The sequence below is a fragment of the Nomascus leucogenys genome, chromosome 15, assembly GCF_006542625.1.
Source record: "Nomascus leucogenys isolate Asia chromosome 15, Asia_NLE_v1, whole genome shotgun sequence".
Classification (NCBI taxonomy): Eukaryota; Metazoa; Chordata; class Mammalia; order Primates; family Hylobatidae; genus Nomascus; species Nomascus leucogenys.
Window position 1 is genome coordinate 49277704 of NC_044395.1, and position 17078 is coordinate 49294781.

General features: G+C 36.3%; 1 protein-coding gene and 1 pseudogene across 3 annotated transcripts in view; one reads left to right on the top strand and one right to left on the bottom strand.

Moving 5' to 3' along the window:
• The first annotated feature begins 1535 nt into the window (after positions 1 to 1535).
• LOC100582758 lies at positions 1536 to 2528 on the top strand (annotated as a pseudogene).
• Positions 2529 to 8302: 5774 nt separating this feature from the next.
• The window catches only part of TMEM135 (transmembrane protein 135), a 273418-nt gene continuing 264642 nt past the window's right edge, over positions 8303 to 17078 (bottom strand). For all 3 annotated transcript variants that reach the window (XM_030829053.1, XM_030829054.1, XM_030829055.1), the window contains 3 exons: positions 13559 to 13657; positions 12416 to 12483; positions 8303 to 10628 (listed from right to left, as the gene is read on the bottom strand). In XM_030829053.1, coding sequence (XP_030684913.1) covers positions 10496 to 10628; positions 12416 to 12483; positions 13559 to 13657 — 300 coding nt within the window. In that variant the 3' untranslated portion in view covers positions 8303 to 10495. The remainder of the gene's footprint in view (positions 10629 to 12415; positions 12484 to 13558; positions 13658 to 17078) is intronic.

The window sequence follows — 17078 nt, forward strand, 5'->3', positions numbered from 1 at the left end:
CCACCACCATGCCCGGCTAATTTTTTGTATTTTGAGTAGAGATGGGGTTTCACCGTGTTAGCCAGGATGGTCTCGATCTCCTGACCTAGTGATCCACCCGCCTCGGCCTCCCAAAGTGCTGGGATTACAGGCATGAGCCACTGCGCCCAGCAGGAAACTGGGGCTTTTAAGCTTGGGTAGGTAAGATGAGACCAGCCTTTAGTCTAGGGTTAATTTTGCTCCCCTAGAGGCTCTATTTTCCTGACTACGCTATCCAGCGCCCTTTGCAAAATGAAATGTTCTACTCTGGCTAGCAGGAACACAAACTACTCGCTTCCTTGTATGAACTCTAATGATTGCTCCCTCTGCTCCTTTCAGGTGGTTCTTTCTCCAACCTTGGTAATTTTCCCATGCATGCCGAAGTACTCAGCTTATGTCTCAAGGGGGACCCTCTTGAGATCTGCAAGCCTTTTTTTCTGTGCAGCTTTCTCCTCTTTTGTACTCTGCCTTATGAACTTCATCGACTTTGGCCTCTCTGGACTCCCACCTCTGTTCCCTCAACTCAGAGAAATCTCTGGTTTCTCTCTTAGTTCTCTTTCCTTGGGCTGCAATCTGGAATCTCTCTCCAGATATCAGCTACAGGAATCATAAATCTCAACTCATTTGTGTTCCTTCTTTCAGGATTGTTGCCCTTCACTGCTTCATGACTAGTGTCTGAAAACTATTGTTTTATTACATATAGTATTGTCAGGTCTTTTAGTTGTTTCAGATGAAAAGGTAAATGTTGTTCCTATTCTTAGTTAAGCTGAAAGTAAACATCAACCACTCTGGGAGGCAAGGTTTTTTATTTCAGTGTTATATGATTAATTTTAAGGGAAGTGAGTAAAGATGCTACTTAAACTTTCAACTATTAGAGATCTGAGTTCAAATTCCAGTATTGTTACCTTGGGTAAATTACCACACTTTTTGATTCCCAGTTCCCTAGCTGATAAAACAGAAGTAATAATACCTACCTGATAAGGTGTGAGGACTGAGTGAGATATAAACAATTTACCACATATCAGAGGCACACCTCTTAAATTTTAGTGTCCTTCTCTTTCCTCTAAAAATGAGTATCAGAAACTATTTGTTAGAGCCCTACCTATATTGGTAAGAGTGATTCCAACCCTTTTCCTCTCTCAAATATCTAAGACCCTATCTGTTACAGAAAAACAACAGCAACAATTTTTTTTTACCTTAATATGCTATTTGAAAAGCCAGACATAAAATATAATTCTGGGCAAACTGCCTATGATTTTTCACTCTGTGAAACTAAGTGGGAAGGGGGAGCCTTGTATCCTGTCCTGTCTACTTCTGGTTTGGATTTGGAAGTTTTTAAAGTGGGGAACAATCCAGAATTCCAGCTCTGTCAGGAAAAAAAACAAACAAATGAAACAGATGACAAATCATTTGTCTAGGACCTGAAGCCAAACTGGCTTCAGTAGCTGCCGGGATAGTAGTAGGAGCCAATTTCCTGCAGTATTTACAAAATCATTTGTAAGAATAATATTTTCCAGACTTTTATAGGAACAATTAAGTGTGAATTTTTGGTCTGTAGACTCCATAAAGTTAGCAGGCATCCAACAAGCAGCTGCTGAGAACAGCACCTCCCATCCTAACTCCACTCCCTTTATAAAGGCCTGACATACACTCAGATGGAGGATAAGCTGTAGTCTTTGCTCTTCAAATATATACCACAACTAAAAGAGCAACAGATGAATACATAGCTAATCAGAATCAAATGAAATGTGCTTTATTGGGGGTATTAGCAAACTGCTGCACTAAGAGAGAAAAGGGTTATCTGGATAAAGATGGAGGAACATAGTTACAGCTTCTCACTGACTACATTGGGCCTGTCTAGTAAATTTGTCCACATTGAATAGGCTTTGGCTGCTCTAGCTGGAGGAGCCCTTTCAGTGGGAGTTAAAGCAGCAAATGGCATGGTATTAGTAACTGAGAAGAGCAGAAATCTATTCTATATGAAGAGCAAAGTGTACACAGAGTAGAACCAATTACCAAACATACAGGTTTGGTGTATAGTGGCATGGGTGCAGATTACAGAATGCTTGTGCATAAGAGTTCAAAAGCTAGCTCAGCAATACTATCCTGTTTACCAAGAACCCATTCACACAACTCAGCTGGTAGAGAAATTAGCTTCTGAGATCCAAGAATACACCCAGTCTGGTGGTATTTGTCCATTTGGAGTCTTTCTACTTATTTGTGTTTGTGGGGGACAGACATATTTACTCAGGCAGATCCATCTGGAGCTTTCTTTGAATGCCACAGCAATGGGAAAGAACTGTGTGAATGGGAAAACTTTCTTTGAGAGAAGATACAATGAAGATCTGAAACTTAAAATGCCATTCATATAGCCATCTTAACCCTAAAGGAAAGCGTTAAAAGGCAAATAACAGAAGATAACATAGAAGTTGGAATCTGCAATGAAGCTGTATTTAGGAAGTTTATTTCATCCAACTGAAGTTAAGGATTACTTGGCTGCCACAGCATAATAATGAAGTGACTGAAAAATCCAGAATTTCAGATATTCTATCTACTTAAACATGTTTAAAGGATGTTTTGTTTTACAAGCTCTTTTTAGATTTATTTCTATATGGTCAATAAACCGATGTTTTAAAAATGACACTTATAAGGCCAGGCACAGTGGCCCATTCCTATAATTGGAGAACTTTGGGAGGCTTAGGAGGGAGGACTGCTTGAGCGCAAGAGTTCAAGACCAGCCTAGGCAACACAGTGAGACCCCTGTCTCTACAAAAAACAAAAACAAAAACAAAATTAATCAGGCATGGTGGCATGTGCCTGTAGTCCCAGCTACCAGGGAAGCTGAGGTGGAAGGATTACTTAAGCCTGGGACGTCAAGGCTACAGTGAGCCATGATCATGCCATTGCACTCCAACCTGGGTGACAGAGTGAGACCCTGTCTCACTTATACACTGCTGGTGGGAATGTAAATTAGTACAACCTCTATAGACAACAGTATGGAAGTGTCTTAAAGAACTAAAAGGAGATCTACCATAAAAGACACTCTTATGTATATTTTTATTGTAACACAGTTCACAATTGCAAAGATATGGAATCAACCAAAGTGCCCACTGACCAATGAGTGGATAAAGAAAATGTGGTATATATGCACCATGGAATACTACTCAGCCATAAAAAATAAAAGATGAAATAATGTCTTTTGCAGCATCTTGGATGGAGCTGGAGGCCATTATTCTAAGTAAAGTAACTCCAGAATGGAAAATCAAATTCTGTATGTTCTCAACTGTAAGTGGGAGCTAAGCTATGGATATCCAAGGGTATACAGAGTGATATAATGGACTATGGAGACTCAGAAGGGGAAAGAATAAAAAACTATATATTGGGTACAATGCACACTATTCTGGTGACAGGGGCACTAAAATCTCAGACTTTACCACTATACAATTCATCCATGCAATCAAAAACCACTTGTACCCCAAAAGCTACTGAAATAAAAATAAGTAAATTCATTCCTTAATTAAATGACACATAAAACATAATCAACTAAGATTTTTTAAAGATGAGCAAAACCTTCAAAGACGAGATTGACAGTATTTTAGAATACAGAAAATAGAAGAGTAGAGAAAAAGAGAATTCTAAATCAAGAGAGAGAAGGATATAATGGGAAATGAAACTGAGGTCTGATCTATACAGAATTGGAATATGTCCATTAGAAATGTTTTCAGCTGCAAGTAACAGAATTCTTGGATAATAGAGCCATAAAGCCTGTGATGGTTAATTTTAGGCATCAACTTGACTGGATTAAGGAATATCTAGAGAACTGGTAAGGCATTATTTTGGGGTATGTCTGTGAGGGTGTTTCCAGAGGAGATTGGCATGTGAGTTAGAGTGGACTAGGCAGAGAAGATCTGCCCTCAATATGGGCAGGCACCCAGTCCACTGGAGGCTTGGGTAGAATAAAAACAGAAGAAAGGAGAATTGGCTTCTCTCTCTCCCCTGCAGCAGGAGCAGGGATACACTCTTCTCCAACTGCCCATGGACATTAGGACCCCAGATCCTCTAACCTTGGGACTCCAGGACTTACACTATCACTCCCCCTTCCCCCCCCGCCCCAGGTTCTCAGGCTTGAGAATTCAGCCTTGGACTGAGAATTATACCATCAGTTTCCCTGGTTCCAAGGCTTTTGGACTTGTACTGAGCCAGACCACCGGTATCCGAAGGTCTCCAGGTTATGAATGGCCTGTGGTGGGATTTCTCAGCCTCCACAATCACATGAACCAACTCCCTTAATCCCCTCTCATGTCTCTCTCTGTGTCTCTCTCTATCCCTGTCATATCTCTCTCTATGTATCTCTCTATCCCTATTGTTCTACCTCTCTGGGAAACCCTGACTGATACAGAACTTTAAGAAATAGAGGTTTATTTTCTCAAAATGCTCAAATGCAGATGGTTATTGGCACCATTCAGTGGCTCACAGAAGCAGGTTCTTTCTATTTTTCTGACCTGGCATCTTTAATATGCTGGTTTTTCATGTTTGTACTTTTTGTTTCATGTCTGCAAGATTGCTGCCACAGATTTAGAACCTACTGACTAATACTAATACCTTGAACAAGAGAAAAAGAGCTAAAAAGAACTTTCCTTTAAGCAGAGAGGAAAGATTTTTCCCAAGTGTTTCCCAGATTTTCCATTACATTTTATTGGCCAAAACAGGGTCACATGAACACCTCCGAGTAAAGACTGGTTGGAAAAATATCTGGACAAGAAGAAAAGAAGGACATGAAAGGCCTAGAACAATTATGATTCATCCCTAGGGCTAGGCATGTAACTGTCTTAAACAACGTCAGTGTTCCCTCAGCAAGGAAAAACTGCCACTAGTTGAGCAATTAACAATGACTGCAATCCCATTTTTGAATTTTAATCCAAGTTATAGGAAGAGTTTTAGTGGAAAAAAAAAAAGGTCCTCATATGATTCCGTTATGCCTCTAGTTTCATAGATTCATTTATCCTGCCCTTTGGTTCTGAAGAGAGCCTTAGCGCAATCCCTGAGCAATGACAGGCTATCAAAAACTGCCAACTCAGATTTAGATGCAACTGAATTTCTTCCTGAAGCTTTGCAGATATTATTTACCTTCACTTTTCCCTGAAATAAATAGAAAAATAGGTACTTCTGTTTTTTCCCTTGAGAGCTCAAGATGAAGAAATACATAGCAAAGATATGGCAGGAAAGCACAGGCCAGGAAAGGTAAAGAGAAGAATAGGAGAAAAGAGATAAGGCTTAAAATGTGTTTATAGTCTCTTCTCTCCCATTCGTTTTGGCATCCAATCCCATAATGACCAACCACAGGATGTACTTCATGCTTTAAACCTTTGGCACTATAGCTTCAGGGTCCTCTTAGGTGACCAAAAATAATCTGAAAAGAAAATTAATTTAAGAGATCGATTAACTACTGGAAAAAGTTTAATAGACACTGAAGAACTAGACTTCGAAAATTAACTGGTCCTAGTTCAGGGATGGAGGAAAGTAGTAATGCAGGGTGACCTCAGCCAACATAGGTCTACAGGTCTACTTTATGGTAGCCTGAATCTCTCAAGACAGAAAGGGATGCTGAGTCTAAGCAAGACAGATAAAGGCATGTTGTATGCCTATGGCCTCTATGCCAAGACCAGAGAACATCCTATTATCCACAGTCTGACAAGATTAGAATGTTATGCTCTGCGGAGGCAGCAGGCTGAGGGTGGAGGAGAGTACGACACAAAACTGAACATTAAAAAACAACAACAAAAAAAAAACAAAAAAAAATTGAACAGGCAAGTTTGTGAGCTAAAGAAAGAAGTATAAACTGCGCTTGGCCCTGATGTCCCTGTTGTTGACCAGATGGTATGTGTGTCTGTGGTAATATACTGGGATTTTCAGGTCTGCTGGGACAAAAGATAAAACCCAATACATTATTTCATGTAAAACATATTTGTAGGAGGGACAGATGGAAAAAAAATGGAGAAAATAGGAAATTCCAGAGTCACGTGATGTGATGGGGTTTTAAGAAGAGAAGAAATTAATTGTTCTGGATTTAAAGGCTTCACATACAGAGAAACATCTCCTTCCATATCTGTGCAATTATCTTCCACATCATCCTGCCTAAGAAATACAGAGCACACACAAAAAAATCAGTGTCTCTGGAAATGCTTACTCCATTGTTATCACCCTTATGATCACTCCAGAGCCTCTCACTTGAATGGCTGCCTTAAAAAGGTTGCAATGAAGTCCAAGGAGAATAGTTAACATAAAGTAACACCAGCAAGCTGAGAATGGACAAGGTGGCAGGGGGAGGGGGCAGCAAGAGAGACAGACAGAGAGAGACAGAGAGAGAGGGAGAGCGAGCCCACATAAAACAGCAACAGAATAATTTCCAAAAGACCAGATATAAATTCTTTCCTCCAACCAAAAGTCAATCATTTTCTTCTGTGTGTAAAATAGCACACATTCTTATTCACCACAGCTGTAAGCTTAAGGCCATTCACTCACTACCCTGATGTAGTCCTATGACACAAGCTACATCATGGCCAACTTACTGCCCCATTTCTGTTTCCTGAAGTCACACACTAGTTAGAGTCAGTTTCATTTCTTTGTAGTTACCCTTTTTGCAACTACAGGGCTATTACAAAGTCACCTGAGGCCACTACTTTAAACAGAAACACAGTACTACAAAGCCCTAGAATCTAAGACAGCACCCCAATCTGAGGGTCATCTCAGTCCTTGACACTCCTTTCTTTGTTAATTCCACAAGAAGAAGAAATTATAGAGCTGGCACCAACGGTGGCTTCAGCACCAACAGTAAAGGGCCTCATCACCTCCACGATGAAAGTAACCTTATTACTCATTACATTCAAGGCGCAGCCCTATAGAAAATAATCACTTCTTATTACTTTTCTTGTATTTTTTTCTTGGCCACTCATTTTCAGCTGAGTGAAGTATTACTGTTTAGAAGATATCTTAGTAAGAAATGTATACTTTTGCCTTTGGGAAACAAAGGACAACTTTGTTGCTGTGTCAAACTACTTAATACTCATACAAATAAAAATATGGCTAGGTACCGTGGCTCACACCTGGAATCCCAGAGTCCGGGGAGGCCAAGCCAAGAGGATCACTTGAGGCCAGGAGTTCAAGACCAGCCTGGACAACATAGCAACGCCTTGTTTCTACAAAAAAAAAAAAAAAATTAAATATTAGCCAGGCATGGTGGCACATGCCTGTTGTCCCAGCTGTTAGAGACTGAGGGGAAATAATTGCTTGAACCAAGGAATTTGAGGTTTCAATGAGCTATGATTGCACCACTATACCCCAACCCGGGCAACAGAGCTAGACCTCATCTCAAAAAATAAAAAACATAAAAAATCACATGGAGAATTTAAGGAATCTCTGGGCTAATAATTTCTCTGCTCCAAAAACAACATTTGGGTCATTGCTCTAGTGGTCAGTTCCCTTCAGCCCCACAAGAAGCTTCCTTATTAGCACCAAGGGAGAGGTTGTGACACAGGCAAGTGGACAAAGCTCCTTGAGAGTAAAGGACATTGCTTTTCATTACCTATGAAATGTAGAGCACACAGAAGCTCAGGGATATGATAAAATATAAGCAGGAAACAATTACGTCAGCATTAACAACTAAATGAAATGTTAGCCTAGATATAATCTACAAGGAGATGAACACTCGAGCACAACAAGAAAATACTGTGTGACATTTGCTCAGTTTGGATTCCATCAAAAATATACATGTTCATTCTAATAAAAGTTCATTATAAAATCTGAGAGCTAAAAAAAATATAAAATTCTGAATTAAATAACAACTGACTAAACAACAAATGAAGGCAAAAAATAAACTAGGTATCAACTGAGTGATGACTATGCTTATAGTTCAAGAAAAAAGTTACAGAAGCAAAAGCAGAATTTATGGGAAAATATAACTAAACCAAAGGTGTTACTTCAAAAATGAGTAATAAAATGGATCCTGAAATTATCTGATGAAAAACTGCTGAGAATTGAATAGATTTGAGACAATCTGTTATCTTGCAAACTCAGTCTTTACTCAGTTGGTAGTAGTTCTAGGATTTTATTAAAACAGAAAATAGCAATGAAATGACCATAATGCCACTGCCCCAAATGCACTGTTTTTCAGTCTCAATCTACATAAAAATGTCAGAAAGACTAAGGGGACATATTATTGTTTACTGTAATCAGTTCCAGTGAAAACTTACCATTTCTTCAGGATATAAATAAACTAAAAAACATATTTTGGAATGCAGAGATCTATTTTACTTTATTTATAATGCCAAAAAGTTGTCAATCAATACCTGATTAGTTAGAGGTAGAAAGGTAATCATTCTGATTGTCTTCAAAAACACAGTGTCTTTGTGTTTGCTCAAACAACTACACTTTGCAGTCTGTCCCAATGAAATCAAACCGGACTTCTCAATCCACCACTGCAAATTGGTTATTCACTCAACCTATACATTCATCATTGTATTCTGCTTCATGATAGCTATTTCATTTTACATTTTATATAAAATTTTAAAAATGACTGCAATTTATCAAAATGAAAAAGTAAATTGTAGAAATACACCTTTTTGACCAGCAAAATTTTACTAAACAATCTCAGCAAATTTCATAATTAATCTTTCAATATCACAGTCTTCTAATGTCAATGAAAACAATAATTTATGAATTAAAACATCTTTTTTAACCTGACAGGAAAATATATAAGCACAATTTCTGGATAAGGAAAATGAGGTGCAGTTCTCAGTGCTTTAGTACTTCATTTTAAACAGTAAACACAGTACCAACCATCATTTTGATTTCAGTGAATAAAAAGTTAAGATTAAATTTATTAATCAACTTTGAAGTCTGAAACCAAAATGATCCTTTAACAGCATTGCCAAATAAACAGGTCAATTCTAAAAAGCTAATCATAATGCCAAATTTTGACCAAATGATAAAGTGGCTCTGTTACCATGGTACCAGAGTCTTTTTGTTGGGTTTCTGTTTGCCATAACAACCAAGGATTGAATTACATTTAAGCAGAAGTATACAGGGCTTGATGAAATTGAATATGGGGGATTAAGCATTTTTAAAGTGTGGGTTATAATTCCTTTTGCAACGCAAGTTCTACTGCATAATTTGCAATGGCCTAAAAACTTTTTAGCAACAAATTGTATTTTAAAAATATCATCATCCCTACATGTTACATTAACTGTACATCACTTCAGCTTTTTATTAACATAGAAAAGTATAACTTTTCCCTGAAAAACTGGAAATAGTGACAATATTTCAATCACAGCTGTCCTGAACTACTCTCATTATCAGCAGGACTTTACGGTGTCACCTCTTTATTCTAACAGTAAAAATGGTGACAATGATATTCAAGAAGAAGGCTGGAGAACCTGAATGGAATTAGTGACAAATGGGCTTTTTAAACAACCACTGGATTTTTATAGTGTTTTCAGGTGCAAAACATCCATTACATAAGTTAAACAGCTGAGAGGACACAAACTGCCAACTTGCCAAGACTACTTTGTTCCATAGGATTTTGATCCCTTCTAATACAACAATGGCATATAAACTGAGCTATGAAGGATTATGCCCATATAAATGAAAAACAAACATCATAAACCTATAGAAGTTTAAAAGTTTTGTTTTTAAATATTCAAGTGTAATACTTCCGTGAAAGATTAAAACATACATTTCAACTCTATCGGATGTGTCCATTTCCATTTGCCCCTAACTTGCCATTAGTACATAGGTTCACTGGCCTGCCAAATAGCCCAACTAACTGGTCATGAAGAGAGATGATGTTATTAGTTGAAAAAAAGCATGGATACCACGACATTTATCCAAATGGTATGAGACCCATCTTTGCATCCCTGAAGTAAGAATGGCCACTTCTCCAATTAAATTGCTCTACACGAAAGCAGCACTGTCCGTGGAGAGTTACTTCAAATCTATAACATTCCACTACTACAGATACCAATTCAAAACTTTAAAAAAAAATATAGACCAAATCCATGTACCCGTGATCCTTTGTAAATCCTAAAATGTAGACATAATCCTAATTTTAATCAAGAATTATATTGGAATGAACTAAAGACATCTTTTAAAGTAATTTTAAGTGTACTCTTGTTTGTTATTACACTTCTACATAGATTATATAATATTGCTTGTGGACATAATTTGATCAATAATATATAATAATGTCAATCACTACAGTGATCCAGAATCTTATTCTGGCTATGGAGGAAGCTTAATTATTAAGCAACACCTTCCTAAAAAGCTTCTGAATTTCTGATTCATAAGAAAAACAAAACAAATGAAAAGAGTATCTCTAACTGAAATAACACTGAAGTTCGAGCTTGGGCCCCCTCCTTTGTGTTCAACATAATTAACTCTTCAAGATGAAACATTTAGTCACATTAATAAATTATAGTCATCTTCAGGAAAACTCTGTGGGCAACTCTGGTGTTACAGTTGTGTATCTTGGATCCAACCTGGGGATGAAATCCTGAAAGTGTTTAGATGCACCAGTACCAAAAACATCAAGGACTTTTCGGTTCATGACAGCAAATCTGTAAAACAAAGAATACAGTAAACAAGTATTAATATAGTTTATAAAATAAAATAATTCATTTTAGTTGACTTATCTTTTGTGGGATGGGAAAACAGAAAATGTTTTAACGTGGCAAAGGATCTAAATCCAATGGCAGATTCAAGTCACATGAATGCTCTCCTTCGAGATACACTGTCTCATATTTTATTTAAAGAGATAATCCTCAGATCTGAAACCCCAGAGATTACAACCATTATGTTAAACCCTTCTAGAATTCTTTCCACTGGACTGTATCAAATAGAAAATTAGGTTCATTATTATTTTTATGATGAATGAATTCACAGGAAACTAAACAATAAATGAGCGAATATTACCAATGAGGCAAAAGCATTAAATGTAATTTCTCTCATAACTGATGTCTTAACGTCTCACAATCAAATGAAAACACATTCAAATGTGCAAACATTTAATGACTAAAAGGCAAACAGCATATAGGTTTTCAAATGTCTAATAGACACAACACAGTAAAAACATACCCTAATGTTATCCATTACCTAACCTAAGATACATAACATTTTTTAAATACACAAATTCAGCTAATGTACAGGATAGACCTTCTGGGTCTCTGTGCTTATTCACAAGCATTTCCTTTCTGGAGAAAACAGCTGAATGAAATTAGTTTTGAATCATTGGCCAGCATTATTCTGAGAGCCTATAAATGTGACTTTGAGTACTTTTCCAAAGTAAGTTCCCTTCCAAAATAATCAACTAGTAAAACTCATTAATGTGCAGAAAACTAAATGACAAAAAATGATTAAACAATAACAATATAAAGGATCTACAGTGACTTGGATAAGAGGGAAAGTTCTGAAGCCAGACTGCCTGGTTTATGTTCCAGCTCCTTCATTTACTAACTGAGTGACTCTGGCAAGCCATCTAACCCCTTTGTACATTTTAGTTTCCTCATATGTAAAACAGGGATAATAATAGAACCTAACTCTTACAGTTAGGATTTAAGGATTAAATGCATATTTATGTATACATGGATATTGTATGTATGCCTCTTAAAACCATATGTTGGACATTGTCAGCACTATACAAGTATTTGCTATTATTCTTAATAATGATAGTAATACATGCAGTTTACCCAGTGCTACTATAAGCATCTTAATTTTCCTACAACCATACAACGTATGTATTATTGTTTCATTGTAGACAGAAAAAAACTTAGGCTCATGAGGGTAAATAATTTTCCATAGTAACACAGCTGAAGGTAGCAGAGCTGGAATCAAACTTAGGTCTGTCTGACTCCAAAGCCCATGCTCTTTCTATTAGGTTAAAATGCCCCCCAAAGAATTAGATTAAGATCGGGGAGAAAACAAAACAAAGCAAAAATGACATGTAAGGTAGAGGAACGTATACTTACAATAAGAGCCAACACAATATGACTATTTCCAAAATGGAAATCAGTTAATTATGTGGGATGATCTTTAATGAATCTGTTTAATATTTTTAATCAAAAAGAAATGGACAGTGATTCAAATAGTCAGACTTAAGTATTTATGTAGCAGCTAATTAGTAGTTAGCAAATCAACATGATATTAATCTAGACCACTTAAAACATCTACAATATTATAGGGAAAAGAATAGTCAGAATAATGCTCACTCAAAAAACACCCCATGTTATCCTAGTTAAGTTGCTCATATTTTATTTATATATAAATCCCTACTTTACCTCTGAAAGAATATTCCCTCAAAAAGACAAAACCACTCATATACTTTTAAGAAAACTGCGTAGTCACTTACTTGCCCTTGGTGAGTCTTAAAAGGAACTTCCAGTAAGATGGTCTCAAAGTCTGAACTTCCATGACAGCCTAAGAATATTAAATTTGAGAATTATTTTAGTAAATAAAAATGAAAACTGAAAGTGATGAAATACACAAAGGTGTATTGATGTTTAAGTTGGTAACTATCAAGAATTTTTGTAAATATGCCTTCAAATAAAAATGTTGCTTTTGGCCGGGCACGGTGGCTCACACCTGTAATCTCAGCACTTGGAGAGGCCGAGGCGGGCAGATCACCCGAGATCAAGAGCTCGAGACCAGCCTAACCAACATGGAGAAACCCCACCTCTACTGAAAATACAAAAATTAGCCGGGCGTGGTGGTGCATGCCTGTAATCCCAGCTACTTGGGAGGCTGAGGCAGGAGAATCACTTGAACCCAGGAGGCACAGGTTGCAGCAAGCTGAGATTGTGCCACTGCACTCCAGCCTGGACAACAGCAAAATTCCATCTCAAAAAAAAAAAAAGAAAAAGAAAAAGAAAAAAAAAGTCACTTTTGAAATAATAATTAAGTGAATAGTCATTATCAGGACGCATTTACTGAGATATTGATACTTCATTAGTTTTAATGAGTTTTTCAACCTGGCAGCATTTTATGAGAAAGAGCAAATAAAAGTTTTCCCAAAAATTTTACAACAGCCCTAACACCATTAATGTCAATAATAATGGTTACAGAATTTAGAGATTGAACAATGCTTATATGAAACTAGTTCTTCCCCATCCTCATTCTGAATAATATTGGAGAAATGCAATTATTTATATTTATGCCTATTATCAGCATATCCCTATTATCCTTTTTTTTTTTAATCAAAGGGAAGGATAATTAAATCGGGGCATTCTTCCCAAGGTACTGGAATAATAATTTACTTACAAATTGTACTCTATTAAAACCTAAAAATTGGTATACTCATAAAAAGGACCTAGCCTATTAGGTTAACATTAAAGATTAGAAGCTTGTAAGCTATCTTGCTGAAAAAAAAAAAAAAGAAGCTTAAAATGTAATACTGTAAATAGAAATGTTCCCAGAGTTTGTTTTTCCCCCATTTGATTAATGTACATTAGAAACAGGAATCATTCAATTTCTCATTTCAAAAAGCTATACTTACTGCCTGGAAGCAAATTGCTGTAGAGATGGAATAGATGATAGTATCTGCATGAGGAAAATAGGGAACCTTCCCTGCCTCAATGCCTTTGAAATACATTGTCTGCAAAATAAGCATAAGACAAGAGTTATAAAGAAAAAACCTTAGCATTAAAAACATAGTTGAGCATTGTGCTCCCTGACTACAACTACGTTGTCTACCTTTCTGAACTCTAATACTCCCTTCAGAGCTCAAACCATGTCACATTTTTCATAATGATGTTAAGGGTCAGCCCTTCCCTTTCCCTCACAGTTTTGCTCCAAATCCCAGCTTCAAGTAGTAATACTTTTCTGTAAATTCAGTAGCATTTTATTCCTGCTTTTTAAATGATATTTACTCTTCAATGCTTTCTGGACGGTGCTCATGTGTTCTCTTCCCTGAAAGATCTATTCAGTAAACATTTAATGGTGTCTACATGCTGGGCACTATTCTCCACAAAATAAAGAATATAAATAGGATGAGAACTCAGAAGAAGTCACTGACAGGTGGCAACAGACTTCTCTTCTTCAACTTTGCATGATCTTCAATACCTAACCTAGAACATGGCATTAAAATATTTGCTAAGTAAATCTGACTCTTTTTAAATTATATCCCAACTGAATTGCCATAAAAAGAATCCTCAAGATCTATATAAGCTACCATAACCAAAGAGCAAAGCAACAAAGGAAATGATAAGGTGGATACTTTACATACAAATCAATCCAAAAGTATATACTGAGGATTAAATGTACATAATGTGTATAAGAGACTGGGATATATGAGAATTTGTAAGATATATACCAAGTTATAATCTATTTTGGAAACAAGATAAATAATTATACATTGGCCATTATTTTGAGAAAAATATGTAACGGTATATTGCAAGATACAGATATATTGTGCTGTACTCGTGTTGAAGAAGATTTAATTCAGATGTGGTAGAACTGCATCACAGAAATGTTAAGTGAAACAGCTATTTCCCAATAGATAGAATAACTGTGTTTCTAATTATTTATTATAAAATTCATTTAATAAACCAGATTCTAAGTTAATGAAGGACAGAAACCATATCCTATACTTCTATATTCTTTCCAGTACCTAGCACAGTAATGAGAACATAATATATACTAAATAAGTATATGCATTTGACTCAGAGGTTCCTAGAAAACAATGGTCTATACAGTTGATTTTTATATCATTTTCACTGTACAGTTATAGAGCATTTTAATATAAAATTAACTTCAATCAGAAAAATGATTGTCTATTACAACAGAGCAATGAATTCCACAAAAGGACATAGCAAGCTTAAATTTCTAATATCCTATTTAAAAAAAAAAAGTCTGCATCAGCATAGTTTATAGGCCAGTTTCTTTTGCCAGGATCAGATATGGCCTGATGACACAAGAAACAGAGAGATACCATTGCTTGCCTTAAAAAACTCTGGCCACTTAGCTGTAAAATACCTTTAATAAACTAGATCTCAATATTGGTTTCCTCTTGTGTTAAAGAATATATTTTTGCCACCTAAGGATTATTTCGATTCTCTCAGTTCCCTTTTCCTCTCCATTAGCAAGTCTTGTCAACTCTACTCTTAAACATACACCAAATCTGTATAGTTCTCTCTATCTCTACTGCTATCATCCTGGTGCAAGCCACCATTTCCTGACACAGACTAACTGTTCTCTCAGCTTCGATCCTGCCTCCCTCTAAATAGTGGCCAAAATGTTCTTCTTAAAATGTGAATTAAATACTGTCATTTCCATGCTTAAAACTTGTCAGTGGTTTCCAGTGCACTGAGAAAAAAACAAATTCTTTACCCCAGCTTTTAAAATCCTACATGATGATCTGGCTCCTGCCTGTCCTCCTGATTTCATGATGTATATATTCTCTCAATCTCTCTCTCTTTCTTTCTCTCTCCGTCTCTCTCTCTCACACACACACACGCACATTATTTGGGTAAAGCAAGTAATTAAACAAGTTAAATAAAATCTACACTCTTAACTTTGAATTAGAAATATCACTATGCTCCAAATATATTTACTGTTTCTAAAAAGCAAGGGGAGGGAGATTCTCTAGCTCCACTCACTGCGAAAGCCAAGAATCAATAACTAGCCTGGGAGCAAATAACCTCTAGCACCTGGACTGAAATCTTTAAATACCATTTCTCGCTAAAATAAACTAGGAGCCATTACAGAGAAGACTGATTCTATGTCTGAGGCAGAAAATGTCCCAGATGAGCCCAGAATATATTGTCTTACAGCAAGAAAGCTATCAAAGATAATGGCGTTATGCTACAACAAGCAAGAGTCAATGTAAGGAAGCTCTCATGGCCAAAGATGGGAACAATTTGAGCATAATGAAAATAAATCATATATGTTAAACTCCAAATCTTCATAATGATACTTTAAAAATAAAGACTCATGGGTCAACTTTGCAGGATGCTAAGGTACTAACTCATTCTAAACACTGGTAATTAAAAATGAACTAATCAAGCATTTTATTTTGACTTTCCAGAATAACGTATTTCAGAGTAACCGAATAGCTGAAAAGGAAAAATTCTTTTAGAACAATTTCAGCTAATAAACACAGAATAAACAATAATAGTATTTTTCATCATTTTGCAACCCTTAATGAAATAATGAATCCCAGTGATAATTATTAACAGCTGCTGAAACCACTAGCTAAAAGGCTACTGGGGAACCTTATGTTGGCTCTATCAACACCTAAGCCCACTGATCAATCTTAGCATTACAAAAAGAGAGAGAACCAGACATTTTTGTGCCTCATCATGTGATGCAATTGGAAGTTCACATACACAGTAAATGTGAAGTATGGCTGTTACCTCCTACAAAAATTTAAACCTGAATTTGCTTAGGCCTCAAGATCTAGTTAACAACTAAAAAAATTTATGAGTTAAAGAAACATGTTAAACAACAACAGTGAGGGTGCAATCAGCAAAATCCAGAACTTGGGAAATTCCATGAACTAATGACCTACATCTTCAACAAATAAATGTCAAGGAAGGAGGAGGAGGAGGAGGAGGAGGAAGAAAAGCAGTAGCAGCAGTAGTAGGGGGGTAGCTATTATAAACTAAAAGAAACTTTGGAACTTGATTAAAATAAAATGATTGCAAAAAGATATTTATAAGATAATCAGTAAAGACATAAACTCTAATTGGATATATTACTATGGAATTACTAGGAGGGTTTTAATGTATGATAATGATACTGTGGTATTGTTGATTTGTTTGTTTTGAAAAAGCCTTTAGCCTTTATTCTTTAAGGAGTCTTTACGCTGAAATTTTTTTAAGGATGAAATTATATAACGTCTGGGATTTCCTTTAAAATAACTCGGTACCTGTGGGGTTGAGGAGTATAGATGAAAGGTGACTGGCCAAATACTGATAACTGTTGAAGCTGCATGATGGGGGCATGAGGGTTAATTACACTACTCTTTCTATACTTAATGTATATTTGAAAATAACACACACACAAAGAAAAACACA